The following is a 21,394-nucleotide window of genomic DNA, read 5'->3' on the forward strand; positions in this document are numbered from 1 at the left end:
ATCTTAACCCCTGGCGCACTCTTACGCAACCAGGCCGGCCATATTGCGCAGTCACGACCCGCCGAGGGCGCCATCTTGGATTTCTGCGCGGGGGGGGGGGGGGAGGTTCGGCCGCCTCGCGGCGTAGACTTATCAAGGGGTAGAGTCGCCTAAGACTAAGTCGCCAACTCCCGGGTTCTTTAAAGATCTTTCCCCCCCTCGGGGAGATGTGCCAGAATTGCACCCATTCGACAGACCCCCCCCTTCCAGCTCGGCTCGCGCTCAGCGCCACGTCGTCCGCTGCTTTCTAGCTGCCACTCGGGACGCAGCCCTTGATGGAAAGCGGAGCGCGGCCTCCCCAGCTCGGGCTGCCGCAACGGATCCCTTTCCGCCTTTCAGGAGCCGCCAGACGCGCCGCTGTTTCCTCGCCCGGGCGCGCCAGCTGAGGGGCGTCTCAGGCGGGCTGCTCTGCAGGCGGCATTTCCCCAGCTCCTCGGAATGGCACCGTTTACAAACCACGCAATATTGAGATAAGAAGCTGTGTTGGCATTTAACTTTTTTAAAACCCACACATTTTTTCACCCAAGAAAGCCTGGCTTCTTTTTGCTGCTGCCTTTTGCTTTGGAGAGGGCGCGTTGCGATTCAGTCACAATTGTGTGTTTAAAATCCTGGGTATATGTATATGCCTCTCTCTCTCTTATTTTTTTACAAGGGAGAGGGCGAAAGGAACCCAAAAGCTCTGCCTTCAGTCCCTTGTATGCGTTTCTCTATTTTTTTATCTCTGTGTCTTTCTACTCGGCGGCGGTGATTAAGTTGGGCTGCTGAAGTCACGCAGGGAGCCATCTTTCGCCCTGGCAGCCAAGTTTGGGCTCATAGAGATAAACAGTGTAGAACGAACCCCCCAATTGGGAAAGGCTGGACCACAGTTTTTTAAAGTTTTCCCGAGACGAAACTGAGAGCTGTCCTTGGAAAATACTGTAATGAAGTTCAAGATTTTAGCCTGGCTGTGATTGTTCTCCCTGAGCCCCCCAACCTCTTACCTGCCACAACCCCCTCAGCACACGACGCGTGCCACTCTTGGGCAGTCTGGCGTATTTCTTTAAAAACGTTTAATTACATTACCATCATATTATTTCTACCCACCCCAATATAAAGCTAGCATTAGAAATCGGAAGGATTCCCTTTTCTTTGCTGCCGGCTGGATTTATATCAGAAAAACCTCACTTCAGAAGGAACCTAAGAGTTTCACCCCCAGAGTTTCTGTCTCTTAACAGAGTATTATTGCTTCTATAAAAATATCAAACCAAAGTGGTGGTTTCGAGTTTCAGTCATTGGCAGGTGGGATTGGGCTTGTCTGTATCACTAAACTATTGCATAAAATACTGTGTATGCCTTTCATTTCCAAATAAGGGTAATTGCATAGTGACCAACACCACATCTGTGAGCTTCTCTGCATATTATTTCGTGTTTTAGCTAATATCATTTGAACTCCTGTTAACATTCAGCTATGTGTGTGGAAATTGGCTCTATCTTACTCCAAAAACAACCAAGAAGTATGCCACAAATAGTTTAAATACTATTTTTATTGTGTTTTAACAGATGTGACCAACATAACAGTTTTCTCTAGAAGTATAATTTAAGTGGGGAGGAACCCCCAGGTAATTTTTTACCCCCAACAGTTTGTCTTCTGTGGACAATCTGGACTCCAAGTTTTTTCTTGGGGGGGGCACTTATTTGTTTGCAGGCGGGTCTTCTGGCTATCATGATAATGGCAGCGGCAGTGAGCAGAATTTTGAGCCACCCGCTTGAATTTAACAGTTCTGCAATCTTAATTGTGCCAAGCCCATTCCCAACACACACACACCCCGTGTCCAGGGCAGGAGCAGCATAATTCAGATTGTGGTGTGAGTTCAAGCTGATGGCCCACATCATTGATGAATTATCCATCCCCTTTCTGAGACAGGCAGCCTCCCCTTTTGCTGGCAGCACCGGTGGCTGAGCAGCACTGCAGAACACAGCTGTGCACCCAGACTCTCGGTGTCACTCACTGTCTTAATTAAGTCACTCCTGACCTTTGCACATTGAGTCTAGGGGTGGCATCATTAAGATGGCGGTGCATGAGCACATGGGCTGGAGCTATACTTAGCACTCCCACCCACCCAAGGCCTGCCTGACAGGCCAGCCAGGCTGGCAGCATCTCTTCAGTAGCAGCAGGGAACCTGCGTGGCCCTGCAGATGATGCTGGACTCCCAACTCCCAGCAGCCCTTGCCAGCGTGGCCAGTGGTCAAGAGTAGGGGAGTTGTAGCCCAGCCCACAGGTTAGCCATCCCTGCATTAGGGACTGCAGATGCATGTTTTAGGATGCACACTTTCGTTAGGGGACAGGGGACAAGGTTGGCCAAGCCTGATGAGTCTTACTGCCCCCGCCGTATGCACACAAACGCGTCCAAACTCCCTCCCAGTAATCATTTCAGGGTTAAGACTGGCAACTTGGGTTTCTGTTTTGTTTCTTTAAATGGGAGTGGAAAGCAGACTGTGGTTATCTCCCAAGAGACCTCTCTGCATTTCAAAACTAAAGCAGAACTAAAGCTGCCTTTCATTAAGTCCATCATTACTGACCCTTCACATGGAGGAATACAGTGGTACCTCAGGTTACAGACGCTTCAGGTTACAGACTCCGCTAACCCAGAAATAGTACCTCGGGTTAAGAACTTTGCTTCAGGATGAGAACAAAAATCGCATGGTGGCAGTGGGAGGCCCCATTTGCCAAAGTGGCACATCAGGTTAAGAAGAGTTTCAGGTTAAGAACGGACCTCCAGAACGAATTAAGTTCTTAACCTGAGGTACCACTGTACCTGATAAGCTTCCCTGAAAGACAGTAGGGAAATCACTCATATTACTTATTGAATATGATGAATGGTTTCTTATTAAGATTCATTCCAAACCACGTTCTGACCTGCCTTTTGGGTGAAAACAGACTTGCAACAGACCCTGGTGGATAATGTGTGCTGGGGACTAGGGTGGTGGCCATTATGTCCCCACCTGTCCAGCCTAGGTGGTACAGAATGACAGTGACTCCAATCCTTCCTTGTTGGTTGGTCTCAGGTGGTGCTGGGTGACTTCTATTCCACCCCATGGTCTCTTCATGGATAAGGGTCCCGTCTTATCTATGATCCATCATGCTCTTCAGCATCTAAACAAAGCCAACCAGAGGTTTAGGCAGCGATGTCACCAATATGCAGATGACAGACAGCTCTACCTCTCTTTTTTGCCTAAATCGCCCATGAAGGTTGTGGACCACATGAACTGGGTGCCTGAGATGGATGAAGAAGAAGCTGAAATTTAAGCTGGGTAAAAACAGGTTTTGACAGTTGGGACGGTGGCTACTCTGGATTGAGCTCTTATACAGGAACACCTTCTAGCATCTTAGACTTTATACCAGCTGTGAACCTAATTAGAGTGGCTAGGACAGGATAGGAACCTCCAAGTTAAGACTGCTATTGTGCCCTATCATGTAGGGCTACCTATGAAACTACAGCTAGTGCAAAATGCAGTTACTCAGATGCAAACAAAACCAGGACATCTGAACATGTGACACCATTTTTTGCACCAACTGAACTGGTTACCAATAATAATTATTATTATTTAAACCCCAGGTTAACTTTAAGGCCACCTTTACTTGTATGATGCTGCCCATATGCCACTACGGAGGTCCTGCTCTTGTACCTCCTTACTGAGAAAATTGGCTAGGCTAGAGAGTGTGAGAGAGCAGGGCTTTCTTGGTGGTGGCCCCAGTAATGGAGCTCCTTTCTGTTAACCTACACTTTGCCCTTTCAGTCTAAGTCTTTAGAAGGAACTTGAAAGCACAACTCTTTTCAACTGCCTTTCTTTGAGGGCACAAATGGCTTCTGCGATTCAAAGAAGTGTTTTGTTTCATTTTCAGATGGCACCTGCATCCTTATAAGTTACACACACTGCATCTTATGTATATTGCTTTGTGAGGGCTTGGCCTTAAAGGGCACCTTATAAATACTTCCAATGATTAAATAAATAACTTCATCTCGTTTAAAAATGGGCTTTTGAAGTGCATTTATTCCAAGCAAGTTCTGATGTTCTGCCATTTAAGCTATATGGCTGAAGGGCACACTTTCTACAGATTGATCTCTGCTGTTTTGCCTTAAAAACAAAACTAAAATGCTCTTAAAAGTTTGCTCAGCCTTATGTGGGGACTCTCCTAATCAGAACAATCAAGAAAATGAACTAGCATCTTCTCCCTGTAAAAATGATTAGAAGTGCAACTAAGTGCAACTAATCTGCAACTTCCTGTCCAGAGCTGCCTTTTCTTCTTCCCCTATTCTTGACCCAGTCGGACAGAAGGAGCTGGTGACCAAAGACTGCAGCAGCAACAGAAACTACTGTGGAGCCAGTCCTACAGCAAAGGTAGGCATTAGCTGGGGCAGGAGATTGGGGTTGAGGGCTCCTATATGAGACATATAAGCTTATAGCCAGGATTTGGAGAGGGAAAATAGAAAGTATTGAGTGGGGTGGATGGGGAGAAAAGCAACTCATCATTTTTATGAATTATTCATAGTTGGGGAGCTCTGTCCAAAATAAGAGAGATCTTATCTAGGAGTTTGCTCACTTTTTTGAAAAATCTGAAGAAGGGAGAGCTGCTAAGGAAAGCAAAAAGCCACCAAATGCCCCCCCTCTTCTAATAAAAACCAATAAGGATCGAGTTTCTAAAGGGGTAGCTGTGCTTGCTGTTTTTGCTCCAGCAAAAGAGCCACTTTAAAGACTAACAAAAGTATGCTGGTATAAGCATTCATGGACTACAGTTCACTTCATCAAATGCATGGTATGGTTATCTGTGGAATCCGACTATAGTCCATGAAAGTTGATGCCCGGACAAATGTGTCAGCCTTTAAGGTGCCACAAGACTCTTTGTTTTTAATAAAAATCAGTAACTTACAATGCACAGGCTTATATTGTGTGATACATACTCTGGAAACTAAAACTGCTATATCAGGGACTACAAATCATGGCCACTCTTGTCAACTCACTTTTTAATCATTAAAACAGTGTGCCTTGATACTATTATAGTGTAGTTGCAATATTTTGTCTGATACTGTCTGCCTACTAAAAATGTAATAAAATAAGGATGTGGATGCACAGCCCTAATAACCACACAATATTTGACTATGGATATGTTCCCTGCTTCAACGATTGCAGTTTTAATAGGTCCATAGTGCTAAAAAAAAGTAGTCCCCAGACCTGTAAGACAAGGAAACTCTTAAATTTCTGAAGAAATCCAGGTTCTAAGCCCTCACGGTTGTGAATAAATATAACAAATGGTTACAAGAGTGCTACTATCAAAACTCATAAGCAACCAAATGGTCTGTACATATTTTTTATATATATATTCCATCATGTTTGGGCTTTCAATATTACTGACCACAATTGCCACTGCTGCATGGCTGACACATTGGTTATACTGTAATTGCAACATCGCACACGTCATAAAAATATACAAGAGACAAAAATGCTGTCCACTCCCAAATTTTCCCCTACCACAAAGGGAACCACATCATTTGCAATGAGAAAAAAAGGAACTAAGCTCAAGTCATTATAGAAAAGGATTTATACACTGAACCACCACCACCAAGCCCTTCAAGGTACAGCTAGGATTATCGTAGCAAGCAGGTGGAACTGACCATTAGAAGTACACCCTGGGGGCAAGGGGAAGCCCCCATCTCACTGGAGCTTAATGTAATTTCCTGAGACTGCCGCTGCATGAATGGGGAGCGCATCCAATTCCTTTGCACTGGGCTTCTTTAAAGTTCTGACTAATGCAGACATGGTTACTGATCCCTCATCCCTGATCCTTCCTCATCCTGGTGATGTGCATCCATGTAAGCAAGCGGAACAGGACAGTGCAGAACTAGACAGACCAGGGAGGTCCTTGATCCTGTAGAGATAAGTTTGTTCCAAGAGTATAGAAAAAGCCAGGCCCACATGGAGATGGGAAGGTGGCTGCCTCGATTTCTAGACATCATTAAAGAGCGGCAACAGGCAAGATAGTGTTATTTAATTAATGTGTGTGCACACCTGCAGAGGCAGTGGAGCCACTTGGATTTTATGGCACAGGGCAAAGATGTCTTTTGCTGCACCCAGGAAGCAGGGAAGAGCCCTGGTGTTCTTTAATCCTGTACAAGGAATAAGGGGTAAAGCGAGGAAGGCTGAGATTGCTTAGCACAAAAAATCTCCAGGGGGGGCCACTAGTTTTGTCACCATTTTGTGGGAGGGATTAAATCACATACCAGAAATTTAGGTTTGCACAATTGCAACTGGGGTGCCATTAATTCACTTCTTTGAAAAAAGAAACCCGGACATTTCCCAGTCAGGAAAGTGACAGGCACTAAAAATTTGGGATAACCATTGATTCATGGAAGTTGTACAACATCCCCATAAAGAAATTAGAACAGAATTCCACCCACCACCCAACTACCAGAGAACAGGAAGACAACCATTCCCACTTCTTAGGGTATAATTAAATGAATTATACAAGAGGACACCAACCTGTTGGTCAAGGGCCTTCCACAAGTTTTGGGTTCCTGCCCCTTGTGGTCCCACCCTCTCATCCTCCAGGTGTTAACATCATCTGAGTTTGCACACTTTTTCTTGATCTTCCATCAAGTGCAGCAATACAAAAAGAGGCTTATTTTGACCTTACCTGACAAATGAATCTCACTGCATACAAGCAACAAACCAAGCGTTAAAGCTTTCCCTGGACTGAGCTATTTTAGGCTGCAGGTGAAGGGTTGAATATTTGAGTTCTCTCCCATCTTAAATAAATTCACCTTCCTGCATGAAGGAAATGCTTCCACCTGTAGCCTGAAGCAGTTTAGCCCCCCAAAATATCTTGCTACTGTACTTGACTCTGCTGAACGTATGAACTATCCCTAGCAGGGTTAACCCCAGATACGTTGCTGCTTGAAGTGGAACATCTAAGCACCACTCCTTCCCACTAATAAACAAACAGGAGGCGTAAGTCACTAGGAAGTTCTTCTGCACAAGTGTGAATAAAATAAATGGGAGCGATGCAAGAGCCCAAGGGTGCCCCTGCAAAGCTCCCATGCATTGCAGCAGCAGCTTGTGCTGGATAATTTCCCACTGACTGTGGCCTCATCTCTGAGGCTGCAAACTCTCCTCATTTAGAACAGCATCTAAGAACTTTGGCTTGTTTGCATTTTTCAGGCTTTTCCTCCTTTCTTTTCTTTTTTAAAGAACATGCCTCCATTCATGGCTAATGAGAGTTTCTACGAATCTGAGGACTCCTTCACGTTACAACATATGGATTCCGTGTCTATTGGATCTCTGCTCATCTTCTCCATCACCTTTCTCCTGGGCCTCCCCGGAAATGGCTTGGTAATCTGGGTCCTTGCTCTGAAAATGAAGCGAACGGTGAACACGGTTTGGTTTCTGCACCTTGCCGTGGCTGACTTTGTGTGCTGCCTGTCCCTGCCTTTCTCCATTGTCCACCTGGTGCTGCATCAGCAGTGGCCTTTCGGGTGGTTTTTCTGCAAGATTATCCCGTCTGCCATCATCTTCAACATGTTTGCCAGTGTCTTCCTCCTCACCACCATCAGCATCGACAGGTGTCTTGTGGTGATGAAGCCTGTCTGGTGTCAGAATCACCGGACAGTAAGGTTCGCATCCGTGGTCTGTGGTGTTACCTGGTTCCTAGCTTTCATTATGTGTTTTCCTGCTTTCTTCTATCGCGAAATCTCCATTGATGAATCGGGCAATGCCAGGTGTGTCTACAATTGGCACAGTGAGGAATATGAGGAAGGATGGCCAGATTATTTGTTTCCCAGCAACGAAGAGTTTTCTAGTCAGCGTCCTACCTTTGTGGCTAGTAGCTATGAAGATATTTTCACAGACGGAATTTTGGATGTGTATTCTGAGTACCATATTCTTAATACAGACAAAAGCAAGGCTTGGTATTCCAGCACACCAAGCACTCTTGGCACTAATAGAGATACAGATTCATTGACGGTGGAAGTCACCAGCCCAAAATACGTGTCACACGAATCTTCCCACCCAGCTACTGCCATATCCAATGTTATTTATTCCGATCTTCCCGACTATTTTCTTTTGGGCAATTACTCTGGCAACCTCCCGATTAGCAATGACTCAATGGCAATGCCCTTTTATGATGAGCTGCCAAGCGTTCTTGTGTCCATTACTGTCACCCGAAGCATCTTTGGTTTTCTCCTCCCCTTCGGAATCATGGCTGCCTGCTACGTCCTTATTGCCCTCAAGATGCTCAGAAACCAATTTGCAAAGTCCCGTGTGAAGGCTTTGCGGGTGATCCTGCTTGTGATAGTCACTTTCTTTCTCTGTTGGGCTCCTTATCATGTCATTGGGGTGCTGTATCTCCTGGCTAACCCCAGCACAGCACTTTATGAAACACTGGCTTTGTGGAACCATGTTTCCACAGCATTGGCCTATGCCAACAGCTGCATCAACCCACTTCTTTATGTGTTTGTGGGGAAAAAATTCAGGGAGAAAGCACGCCAGACGGTGCAAGGGATTTTGGAAGGGGCGTTCAGTGAGGAAGGAATATGCTCCACTGCCTTCTCCCAGGAAAGAAGCAAGTCTACAGTTGACCATATTGATGTTTCCGCCCTCTAAAATGGAGCTTCCAGGCAACTAAACTTTCCTTGCTACTGTGGATTCTTGATTGGCACAGATGTGGCCACTTTGAATTAGTATCTGGAGTTCTTGCATATGCAGAGAGCGGCCACACCTTGTGAATCCCCTTTGTGCTGCGGTGTGAGGGGGTCAAGTGAAGTTCTGGGTTACACCACAGAAGGGAGACGGGGACAACTGCCTATCTTTGCAACATGGGTGGTGGTGGTGGTATCCAAATTTGTCAAAAATTTTCTAGCACTGCAAATGTGCCCTACAGTATTACTTGACTTGTTATATATATTTTTTCCCTGTTGATGAAAGGAAGTAGCATAGCTATGTATGACGAGCCAGAATAAGCTTTAGCGGTGGCACAGAAATCTTGCAAGAAATGTCAGCAGCTTTGTTTTGTAAGTGGTTTGCATTCACCAAAAACTGTCAGAGAAAACTGGACGCAGTGCTTAATTTATAAAAGCAAAGCAGGGAAAAGGTAGGCAAGGGTTGAGCCTACGTTCTGCAAGCAGATCTAGGAGGAAAGCCCTTTCACTTAACTTTAGGTGGGAACGGCTGCTCAACAGAAAGGAAAAGGTAGTCAAAGGGGTGGTGGTGGTCAACAGGCATGGCTAGAACCTACAGAACCAAGCCAAATTGTACCTGCAGACTTGAGTATCAGCTATGAGTATCCTGTCCATTTTCAGGGCTACTGGAGACTCCATTCAAAATGTGCTTATTTCCAGAGCATACCTTAGGGGCTGCCTAGTTAATGAATTCTCTCCTACTGCAAATTCACCCAACCTGGGCACCTTTCCAGAAGCGCTGTAAGGCCTACATTTTAGTACTAGCACCGGGAGAGTGAGTTAAGAGAAGTGGGGTACAACTTATTCTGTTCAGCTGCAGATGCCTTGCTTTTGTCCCAGTTTTTTGCTGTTCCGTATTTGGATTGGGGTAGGTTGCACACATGTACTAATAAATAAGTTGCTTTTAACCCTCTGAATTAAAACAGGCTTGACTTTTCCCTCTTCACATTTATCCTATGGTTACTCTCCCTTCCTAGCAACACTAAGTGGCTTTAATTTGGAACTGCTCAGTCCTTCTGCCTCAATACTGGGGGGGGGGGGAGTGTGAGAGAAACCAACTAGGGTGACAGAGAGCACCCAGGAAGCAGCCTGGCTCCATCAGTCTCTAGGCATCTCAACAGCAGAACCCTTACAGGCAGTTTACACCAAAAGCCAGATCAGAAGACCCAATAAAGACTAGGACGCTGCGTTGCTCTTAGTCTTTTCTCTCTCTCTTCCTAAGGGATGGGAGGTTGTTTTTCTTTTCCATCCACGGGTAGAGGTAGGAGGAAGTGGCCTCCTTTCCATCTTCTCTTGAAAGCATTGGACAGAGGCCAACAGAGCAACCTCATGATTCCTTGTTGGGGAGGAACTTTCTCCTTTCCTTGACAAATTAAGGGAAACTGCACGCCAAGCAAGAACATAAAACTATGGTTTAATGTGAGGAGAGGAGGAGAGATCACTGAAGATATAAGGCAGGGAAACTATTCCTTTCCCTTCTCCATAAGGAAGTATTTTCAGTTAAATCTCATCTCTGTCTCTTTCAGAAATATGTGAAGGGAGAGAAGGAAAATTCTAACTTTCATTCCTTCTTGTGGCCCTTTTGCCTCCTTCCCAGCCCCTTGTTGTCTTGTTCATGCTTTGCTTTTGGTTATGCTATTCTGTAAAATGTACCCTATGTATTAATAACACACCACTATTACAACAGGGAATTACAAGGATATATTCTATTATGTGTATACAAAACTGCACCTAGCAGCTTGGTGATCAAGCTATTAAGGGTGGCCTTGAATTGAGTGACACCTCTGCATCAGGCAGGGCATAGGCAAGAAGCTACTATTTCTTCCCCACCCATCCTCCAAGGAGGTCAAAGTCATGGGCATCCCTTTAACAACAACCCTGAGAGGTAGGTTAGCTTGCAATATAGCAACTGGCCCAGTCACCCAGTGAGCTTTGTGGCTGAGGAGGCATTCAAAGCAGGTCTGCCTGGTCAAAGTTTGTTGTAACCTTTGAATCCAGCAGCAGGACAGATCCAGTTGGGGCTGCAGATGCACCAGCTAAGGAGCCAACCAGGAAGTGGCTGCTCAATCTTGAGAAACCACTGTGCCTGAGGCTGTCACACAGGAGCCCCATAAGAACCTCCTGAACCACTGAGGTCTATAGGGACAGGCCCTCGCAGAACACCAGGAACCAAATGTTTCCCACAAGTCCTAATCGGTCTAGTGACACAGGGAGGACACCAGGCTATGGGACAGAGGAGCGCCTGTCTACAGGCCAGGTGGCTGGCCCTTCAAGTGTCTGAGGTTGTCTATGGGGGGCAGCACCAAGAAGAGGCAGTCTGGAGGCAGAGGCTTAGGCCCCACATAATGGGAATAAGTCTGACAGAGCCTCTGTTAAGTGTCCCCCCTTGAGATGGTTAGAGAACTCTGTGCCTGATCTACATTTCTTGACAAACGAGCCAAAAAAATGGACTAGGCCACTGTAGGACATGCATTTCTGGATGCTTCCCTGCATTTGAAAAATACATTCTCTGCGCAAGTAAAAAGAAAAATGAAAAAAAGGTTCTAGCTCAACCCACTCTCCAGCAGTTTTCTCCTTGCAAGGAAAAGTAACCTAGGGAAACATACAAAAATGGCACTCCCTCACCTGGCCGTTCTAAAATGATGCAATCCAATCATTACCACCTCATTTGTTGTGTGTGCCCACCAGGCCCACCAGTATGCAGCAGATATACCTAAAAGGAAAGGTTTGAAGAAAGCCTGCTGGTATGCATGTTGAAGAAAAGGGGGCTACAGAAGCCTTTGCTCATGTCCTGGAGAAAGTAGCTAAGTGCAAAACATGATTCCCTTTGAATGCTGCAGGTCTGATGAAAAGCCCTTTGGGCTCAAATTGTCTATTTCTAAACTCGAATCAGCAAGGAAGTCAGCTGACTTCCATATGTGCATCATGCTCCACCCAATCACTGCACCCAGCCTTTCTCAACTATGCTCAAAAGACCAGTTCCCTTTTGAAAGTCAAAGTTGCTCAATAAATAGCATAGCTCAGCAAAAATAATGTGCCAAAAAAAGAGATCTCCACTCATGACTTTTATTTTGGATCACACTCCGTCACTCCTTTGAAACAAGGAAGCACCCATCACTGACTAATCTAAAAGTTTCCTGCAGCACTGGACCTGAAGGTCTTTGAGCCGTGAAGTTGTACTGTATACAAGAAAATTTAAGAACAAAAGTAGATTCCTGCACTGATGGCTTCTAGAACTCCTGACTGCTGATAGGCTCTTACATCAACTCACCCAACAAAATTTCCTCTACTGAAATTTACTGTGGTGCAATGAATACTGTTAGTGTTGGATCATTCAGCAATGACCCTGGGCACCTCTCTCTGTGAACCTCACACAATTGCTGTGAAAAGAAAACAAGGTTAGCCCAAATATGTTGCCTGAGCTCCTTAGAAGAAGGGTAGAATACAAATATCAAAAACAACAAACAAATTTAAGTGATTCAACTCAGTTTTAAAATATCTTGGTAGGGCTGTTTCTACACTGCGATTAAGATCTGTTGCACCTAGCCAAGGCGGTGTTAATTACATTATTAAAAAAAAACAAACTTCTGGACTAATAAGGTCCTAATTCTATGTCCTAGAACATTGATCCGTAATATATATTTATAAAAGTATGTAATCCTTTATGATAATACAGACGACTTTTAACTCACCAGGGGGTAAGGCCAAAATCATGTACAGCCGTATCTTGAAAGTTGAACAGCTTAGTTCCCAAACGTTTTGGTTCCCGAACGGTTTGCAAATTATTTTTGGAAGCCAAACATCCAACAGGGCTTCCGTGGCTTTTGATTGGCTGCAGGAGCTTCCTGCAGCCAATCAGAAGCTGCGCTTTGGTTTTTGAACATTTTGGAAGTCGAACGGACTTCCAGAACAGATTCCATTCGACTTCCAAGGTACGACTGTATAGTCAAAACACATTGGGTTCAACAGTGAGTAGAATTGCCAAAGTCTTTTTTCTCCATATATATATATATATACACACATATATACACAAATATATATATATATATATTGCCAAGTGTGTAAAGCTGAATGTGCACAAGTGAAATGTGTGTATGTTGTGAACTCACCAGAACTAAAAATCGGGGCCATCCAATTAAACAGAAGGCAATAAATTGAGGACAATGTAAAGTACTTCTTTACCCAATGCATAATCAGTTTATGGAATTTACTGCTAATGGCTGTCCGCTTAGGTGGCTTTCAAAGGGGGCTGGACAAATTCATGGGAGAATGATTCTATCAATGACCACTAGTCATGATGTCTGTATAGAAACTCCATGACCAGAGCCGGCATGCCTCTGAGGATGAGCAAGAGAGAGCTGCCGCCTTCATGCCCTGCCTATGGGCTTCCCTGAGTAATCTAGATGGCCACTGTGGAAATCAAGATGCTGGAACAGATGGGAGTTAAACTTCATCTGCTCTCATAGAGCTCTGTCTAGGTTTGTAATTTATCTCTGTTTACATAATTTATTCCACAATTTGGAAGAAGGTACAGGGTTATAAAGACTAGGACTAGCCGCCTGAGAAACAGTTTCTATCCAAATGCGATTTTGGTTTTAAACGCAGTGTAAAGTAGTCTCTATGGGAGTATGCTGTATTTAATTATGGGGTATCAGAGTTTTTAGGGGGCTAACCAGGCTGGGATATCAGGATTGTTGGTTTTTGAATGTCTGATGTAGATTCTTTCAATTTTGTTGTTCTGTATGGGACAATGACAATAAAGATTATTGTTTTGTATTGTATTGTATTATCCTGTATAATTTATTCTGCTTTTACTAATAATGAGAAGGAGCAATGCAAGGACACTCAAGCCACATCCCTAGTGAAATAAACTATTTTCAACCACCTTCCTGGATTCTAGGATTTCAGCCCCCATTTTCAATGATATCTTTAAAATCATAACGGACAAAGCATTTTTTTAAAAGAAAAAGAAAGCAGTGTTTCTCAAAACATTGAATTCTGCACTTTCTGTGCTCCTGCAAGATTCACTGTATAGACACTACCCCGCACGAAGGGATGTCTTTGGGCTCTGGTTGTAACATGAGGTGGTACAAATGTAAGGAATAACCTGGAATCAAGTATATGTAAAATGGTAGGCTTTGTTTCAGTAAGAACAAGGCTGTATTTCCTTTGTCCAAATTCCAGCCCAATGATGTGAGTTGCACCTTACGAGTTGCCACAGACAAATTAAAACAGGGGCACCAAAGGGATTAAACCATAAACATTCACTTTTTTAATTAAGAAAGCATGCAAAAAAAATAAATCTGTGAGGCCACACCCCTCTCCCATCTCCTTGACATAAAGCATTGTGGGCTGCACTGAAGCGGGTGGGCAGGCGAGGGATTTCTCTCCACGGCAGGCAGGCTGGCCGGCCAGCCCTCTGTGCTGCTCACCCTTGTTTTTCCAGGACAGGCTGTGTCAGCTGCTCACAGTGCAGAATTCCAGTGCTGAGTCTATGACTTCATGTGTCCATTCCAATAGTAACCCACTTGAGAATGATGCAGTTAATTCAGAGGCAAAAGGGAGGATGTGGCTAATTTGCACACTGACTGGCATATATTTACATATGCAAACAAGGCGCCTTTAAATACCTATAGGAGTGATCTTTTATTCCCTCCACCTTCTGTGGATTTTATTCTTCGAAAACTTCTTGTAAAAAGCACCAGCTGGCATCTGGAGGAGAAGTCATCTCTACAGCGTGTTCCACAGACACTCGCCAACAAGAATCTCCTGTTCCTGGTCACATCATTCTCATCTTGGGACAGTGTAGACAACCATTAAAACTCCTCCAGGAATTCAGCTCAGGGATTTTCTACTCCTCTCAGTACACACAATGATGGCCCCATTCCCCAACAACCAAAAATTCCCTCCCTCCAAAATCCAATGGAACAGTGAGTTAAAAGCAGTGCTGCAGAACCTTCCCACCCTCGGGCACAGCACTTTCCTATGATGTTTTTTGCTTCCAACTTAAGTTTCCTCTTCACACAAAGCAGGCTTGCAGCTGAAAGAGTATGCAGATTAACAAGAGGTCTGGCAAAAGAGAGTCACACTAGAAACTGAAAACAAAGCAGCAAAGAGGTCACCTAGCCAGATCCAGTTCTAAATTCAATCCTACACTGGCACCCTTCTTCTTCCTTGTCTCCTAAGGACTGCCATACAACTGAACTTCTGCCCTTCCTGACCCCACGTGACTTGGAAGGGCCCTTCCAACTTTCCCTCCTATTCCAGCTATACACTTTCGGCATCTTCTTCACAGAGATATTCCACAATCACTTAGCCTCTACCCTCCACCCACCAAGCTCTGCTCAGCATTACATTCCTCCTTTCACCTTAAGTTTATCCACGAAACAGGGACCACCAGTTGCTTATTTTATATAAGGCAGACAAGACACCCTCAGCTCTTACTCTTGCATCACAAGCCACAACACTTTCTAGAGAATTGAGAGGAAGTCAAATTCAGGAGTTGAAAAACAAAACCTTGCAGGGTAGAGAAGTTACTTCTTGATTTTTATGTCTTATCTGCATATTCAAATAAGAGCCTTACTGCATTATGAGAGAAGGCAGCAGGAGGGGGGGGGGCGGAACTGTGATAAGACAAGCCCTGAGGATTCTGGTTCGATCTTGGTACCCAAGCCACATGATGCGGATACAAGCCAGACCTGTCAAGCTTTCATCGTCTGCCGAGGGGGAAAGTGCAAAATGGCAGTGATTGAAAAAGGCAGTGTAGAAAAAAGGTAAAGGCCCCCATCGTCTGTACCAGACACTCAGCCCCTACCAAGCAGCAGACTCGTAACCACAGTGTTTCAGCTAGAGGGAAGTCCTCACCTTCCACTAAGGCAAGCCTGTCTCTGTCAAACTCCAATATTCCAGCTCTTCTCCACACCCAGAGCCTCATATTCTGTGCACTTGTTAATCCTGCTGCTCCTGCTGGTGTGAGAAAGTTCACAGACCTCCTTTCAACGCTGGTCTAACCCTCCCCTCCCCTCCCCCCCTTTACAACATTTAAGAAAGAACATAATTATTACAGACTTTCAAGATTCACGGGGCTCTCTCACTTTTGTAGCCAATAAAACAGAGTCACTGGCCACCTTGAAGGGAAAGCGGGATTGTTAAAACGCAGGTGATGCAGGAAGAGAAAGGTGCCCTCAAGAATTCCTCCTTCCAAGGTCTTCTCATGACACCAAAAAACAGTTTTCCTACCCTCCATCCCACACAGGGTGCCAGTAAACACATAAAATCCGAAGCTGGAAGATGGAGCAGAAGGGCTGTGCACTATTATTGATGATGATAATAATAATAATAATAAAGAAGAAGAAAATAAGGTAAAACAGGGAGCGCAAGGAAGGATTATCTTCGGCAGCATCTTGCGGCAGCTTCTCTGGCGGAAGTCGAGAATATATATCTATATACAGGCAAGGAAAGAGGCTGAAGGTGCTGGTCTTGTGACCCAAACCCCAGACTCCCCTTCCCATACCCTACATGAGGGATGTGCTATCAAGTCTGTAACTTGCTAGGTGATCAAATCCCAGTTGAAATCATCAGGGATTTCCTCATTGGCACCTGGAGGCGGCCGTGGAACCAGATGATGACCTGAATGCATTGCAGAAAGGAAGAAAACAGGAAACAAGTGGTCTGTTATGTAGAATTCTTGATAATAAACTACTATGATCATTACAGAGCAGCTCAGTTCATTTGAAACACATGCCCCCAAATGGTGTTTTTGGCTTGGCCCTGGTGGCATATGTGAGACTGCCAACATATTCAGGCCCTTAAACAGGAGGCTGCAATTGCTTCAATTAATTCCGGAATCCAATGTCATATCTAATGCAAGCAACACTTTGTCTGTTATCTCTTGTGAGTGAATGGATTGACCCTAAAAGCATATCCTGCATTTCCTGAGAGGGCCAAGCTGAACCATTTTCCAGCAAAGGTGAGATCACCTCATTAGAATGAGATCTGAGTCGTGGACTTTGCTTTAACCCTGTGGTAAAACAGCTGGCATGACTTAGGCAGACCCAGGAAAACACATTACCTGTGTCTTTCTACTATAATGATTCATTGCGAAAAGCCTGGTTCAGATTGAAGTGAGGTTTACTGGTAAGTTTCCCCTGTTACTGGATGTATACTGTATTCATAGTTTGTACAGCCATTTGGGATCACACCAGAAGGCTGCTCTGCTTTCAGATGCTCTATAGGTGGGTGTGGAAGATGGCTTTTCTCCCTGTCATTAACTTAAGTTAGACCCTTTCCTTGTCTCAATCTTCTCCATACTCCTTGTATCTGAACTGTGTTTGTCATTTTCTTCGGAATTATTCAGGACTCCTTCATGCAGAGGCCCCTTTCCCAAAGGATAATTTTTTCTATGTTTAAATGAATTGAAAGGATAAAACTGGAGATTAATTGCAAGGAAAGAAGCATTTTGACTAGACTCTGCAAGGCCCTGGTGGATTTTGTTGTCCGGTAGGTAGGTAAGAAAGAGAGACAATGTCTGCAGGGACACTGGGTTTCACTGGAACTAATAAGCAGACTGCTCAGCTGTAGACAACTAGCACATTATAGACAGTGCCCCTCTTGAGTTGCAGTAGACAACCCAGTTTTTCACCTTTCCAAGTTCGTTCAACCACATGACAGGTAAATATTAGCACCTCAACTTTTGTACTTCTTTCTGTTTTCTGAATTTCCCAGTCCCATGCACTTTTAGTCTTTCCATTCTATGCCTGTAGAACAGTGGACCCTCCAGATACGAACTTAATTCGTTCCGGGGGTCCGTACATACCCCGAAAAGTCTGCATCTAGAGGCGCCGCTTCTGCACATGCACGCGGCACGATAGAGCACTTCTGCACATGCGCGGCGAAACCCGGAAGTATACACTTCCGGGGTTGCCGCATTCACAACCCGAAAGTTACGTTACCCGAAGGTAACGTAACACAAGTGTCCACTGTAGTAACTAAGCATTTGGGCCAAGCAATGTGTGGGTGGTTTAGCCTGTGTAACTAAGCACCTAACTCAAACATTTGCTAGAAATCATCTGCATATGTTTGGGGAAAGAGATGATAGCAGAAAGCAGATGATTTATACTTGCCAGCTAGACCCTGGAGCAAGCCAGAAATGAAATTATTCAACTTTTTATGTTCAAAGAGTATCTCAAAACTCATCCTTACCTGGACGATTATACCCTGGCGTGTCCTGGGTGGAAATCTGGTACATTGGAGATGGCCCAGAGTAGAGATGGGGAGGCTGTGGCTGACCGTAAGAGTTCACTAGCAGAGAAAAGGGGAAAAGAACAATCAATAGCCCCAACTACCTGCTTGCAACCTGGAAACACAAACGATTAAGGTGGGATATGTGACTTCTACACATGCTCTCAGGTCTTCCTATAAGTTTATCTGTAGCATCATCTGGGATACAGAAAATCAGGGATGGTTTCTATCATTCAACTGGTTTGGCTCCTTTGCCAGATATAAATATGAAAAACAATTAGCAACTTTCTCAATACATAAAAAATCAAAAACATATATGTACAATTTGCATTTTCTACAAAACACAGATCTGTTTTTGGTTTCAGTTTTGTTGTATGTGAATTCATGTACCTCACTAGCCATGTCTGAGCACTATAGTTACAAAGTTGACATAAATTTGCTAGATCAACTTTTAAAGACTTCCTCTTTTTATCTTAATGCTCTTTTAAAAGCATACTAATTCAGCTTTGCAAAGAAATCCACAAAAATTACTAGCCCACTAGGCCTTCATACACCAGTTCAGTAAATTTTGAAAAACTGTTACAAGTCTTTCATTGTATAATTAATTCCATCGTGGATTAACTGGAGGCATTTCTTACAGGTAAGTGGTTATTTACAAACCTATGCTACTCATATGACTTTACTGCACTAGAGTAAATGTGGTGGGGTGCAATTTGAAGTCGAAGAGGTAACAATATGTAGATGTTTTCACACAATGTGTCATCAGATCTCTATCCATGCAACATAATGAGCATGTGCAGCCCAGTATTCATATTTTATGGACAACAGAAGACTCTTTGGAAATGGCTGAATTGTGGAATAAATTCATGCCATGCAATCTCACTCTAGCAGTGAAAAATGGGGCAACCTGAACATCCTTTGATAACTGCAAATGTGTCTTTGCATTTGTATAAGCTCTGTGAATTCTTCTGATTCTTTTCAGCAAAGGCTTTCTTTCTTATCTCCATGTGTTTCATGGGTGACTTGTGAATAAGCTTTTGCAGAATGCTTTCCTATAACTTGTTTTAAACCCGCTGTGTGTTGCTAAGAAGTGGTCATCAGGTCCCTGATTGTTTTCCTTGAGTCTTTCACACTAGTCAGAACGATAAAAGCTGAGATAGGCTGATAAACTATGTCTTGGCCCTTTTGAAACAGACACACATGCACCCATTCATGAGGTACATTTTCATCTCTCAGCAAAACACAGTATTTCTCAGTATGCACAGACACACACTTGCTAGCTGTGTAAAGTGGCAAAGAACTGGACATGCTTAGCCATCCATCCTGTGCAAATCTGAGCCTACCGTAAGTGGGGGGAAACTCCTTTATGGTAATGGCAGTTGCCAACATTGCAGCATGTGTTTGCTACCATCTTTGCATTGCTCAGATATACTCTGAGCACTGAACATTCAGAATTTTTGGCGATGGTACAGGCACCTCAAACACCTCAAACTACACTCTTCTGTTCCCCCCCCCCCTGCATACTAAGGGATCAGGCAAAACAGATCAAGGTTAGGGAAAATCTGAGAGACGGAGACCGGATGTGACAAAAACATATGCTTTGTTGAACCTTTTATCCCCATCCCTAGAAACGATGCCACGTGAGGGGGTGTGGCTACACCTCTTTGATTCCGCCTCACCTACTGTCCTGGCATGGCAGGTCCCCACCCAGAAAGCCCTGCTGAGTACCTTGGTTCATGGGCTGCTCTTGTTTGCCACTATTCATGGCACAGGACTCGGAGATTCGGGGAAGCTGCTGTGGGCCTCCCAGATGAGGGAGCTGACCGGTCTGGGTGAGAAAGTGATTGAGGGAGTCACAGAGGTTGGCAATGTGATGCTGATCTAGGGTCCAGTTCTTACGCTCAGCCTGGCGCAGACTCTCCATCAACTCTGCAGGGGCCAGAGAAAGAGAGAGGTAAGAAACTAGGCGTCACTGTTCTCTACTCTTGCCAAAGAGATCCTTCTCTATATCTCTACTTCCCACTCTAAGCCTTTGAAGGGCCCCTTTCCCCCTCTACCAGAGTGAAGGGTGTAAGGAAATAACATAACATGACCCACCTGAGAACTGGGAGTGCTCAATGCTAGACCAGTTCAGCCGATTCACCATCTTGAAACTTTCTTTTAGGGAATCTATGTTGGAGCACCACTCAGGGGGAAATGCTGAAAAATGGGGGACACAAAATAGTCAACAGGGTGTACCCCCATACCTTATATTAGACACCAAATACATGCCTAATACATTTATCTCTAAAATCCTGAACTGAACAACCTACCTCCTCATGACAACGTAACTCTTCTCTGTACCCAGCCACTCCACTCCCTGTTTTATTCATTAATTCATTCAAAGCTTTCCAAGCTCCTTTTATCATCAATAATGGCTTACAAAAATTGAAGCTAATAAAATAATAGATATAAACACAAACACCCAGCAGCTAAAAGCAAAATTTAAAGCCATCTAGTCTAGGGAACCACCCACTAACAGTGCCTCAGTCTTATCTGGATTGAGTTTCAGTTTGTTGCCTCCCATCCTGTCCATTATCAAGGCAAGACACTGGTCCAGCACTTCCACTGCCTCACGTTCAAATGTAAAGGAGAAATAGAGCCCAGTGTCATCAGCATACTGCTGACAAGGTACTCCAAACCTGTGGATAACCCCACCCAGTGCTTTCATGTAGATGTTAAACAACATGGGGGATAGGAGTGAGCCATGCAGGACCCCACATTGAAGGTTCCACATGGCTGAAAAACATTCCCCAAGCAACACCCTCTGGGAATGACCATACAAGTAGGACTGGAACCACCGCAAAGCGGTGCCACCCACACCTAGTTCAGACAGTTGCTCCAGGATACCATGGTTGATGGTATCAAAAGCCATTGAGAGGTCGAGAAGAATTGACAGGGACACGTTTCCAAAGCCGTTTCTGTGCCTAAACCCCAACTGAAATGGATCTGGAAAATCAGTTTCTTCCAAAAGTGCCTGGGTATGGTCTGCGACCACTAGCTACAGAACCTTGCTCAGGAAAAGGAGATTAGCAACTGCTGTAGTGAGTTAGGTTTTCCAAATCCAGGGAATTTTTCTTCTGGGCTGCCCTCCCCCCGCCACCCCAAACTTCTGAGGGAGTGGAACTAGCAAGAAGGCCCCACTGCTTATCTTAACACCTGAGAGGATCTGAAGGGAAGAAGATAGTTTCAGAAATTTGGGGCTCATGTTGTTAAGGGCTTTAAACGCTAACGTAAGCACCCTGAATTGAACCCAGAAACTATCTGGCAACCAATGCAGCTGTTTTAAAACAGGGATTATATTGGAGTTCTAAATGGAACCCCAGCTGCATTTGGATCAATTGAAGTTTTCGAGTTGTATTCAAGGG

General features: G+C 44.5%; 3 protein-coding genes across 5 annotated transcripts in view; 2 read left to right on the forward strand and 1 right to left on the reverse strand.

The window, feature by feature from the left end:
- Nucleotides 1–21,394, forward strand: part of LOC309377954 (solute carrier family 2, facilitated glucose transporter member 3-like) — a 230,922-nt gene that overhangs the window by 92,256 nt on the left and 117,272 nt on the right. The window lies entirely within an intron of this gene.
- On the forward strand, nt 1,580–9,670 carry C3AR1 (complement C3a receptor 1). 2 transcript variants are annotated; one of them, XM_081925698.1, is made up of 2 exons: nt 1,580–4,419; nt 7,234–9,670. In XM_081925698.1, exon 2 carries the CDS (start codon nt 7,267–7,269, stop codon nt 8,671–8,673), a length of 1,407 nt encoding a protein of 468 aa, XP_081781824.1. In that variant the 5' UTR covers nt 1,580–4,419; nt 7,234–7,266; the 3' UTR covers nt 8,674–9,670. The 2 variants fall into 2 exon arrangements, with proteins under 2 accessions (XP_081781824.1, XP_081781823.1); XM_081925697.1 differs by having other exon boundaries at nt 7,264–9,670.
- FOXJ2 (forkhead box J2) overlaps nt 13,997–21,394 on the reverse strand; it is a 32,260-nt gene continuing 24,862 nt past the window's right edge. For both annotated transcript variants that reach the window (XM_081925660.1, XM_081925659.1), the window contains exons 8-11: nt 20,085–20,186; nt 19,716–19,916; nt 17,949–18,047; nt 13,997–16,376 (exon numbers count right to left, since the gene is read on the reverse strand). In XM_081925660.1, coding sequence (XP_081781786.1) covers nt 16,297–16,376; nt 17,949–18,047; nt 19,716–19,916; nt 20,085–20,186 — 482 coding nt within the window. In that variant the 3' untranslated portion in view covers nt 13,997–16,296. The remainder of the gene's footprint in view (nt 16,377–17,948; nt 18,048–19,715; nt 19,917–20,084; nt 20,187–21,394) is intronic.

The sequence above is a fragment of the Podarcis melisellensis genome (genome assembly GCF_964234715.1).
Source record: "Podarcis melisellensis genome assembly, chromosome: 9".
Classification (NCBI taxonomy): Eukaryota; Metazoa; Chordata; class Lepidosauria; order Squamata; family Lacertidae; genus Podarcis; species Podarcis melisellensis.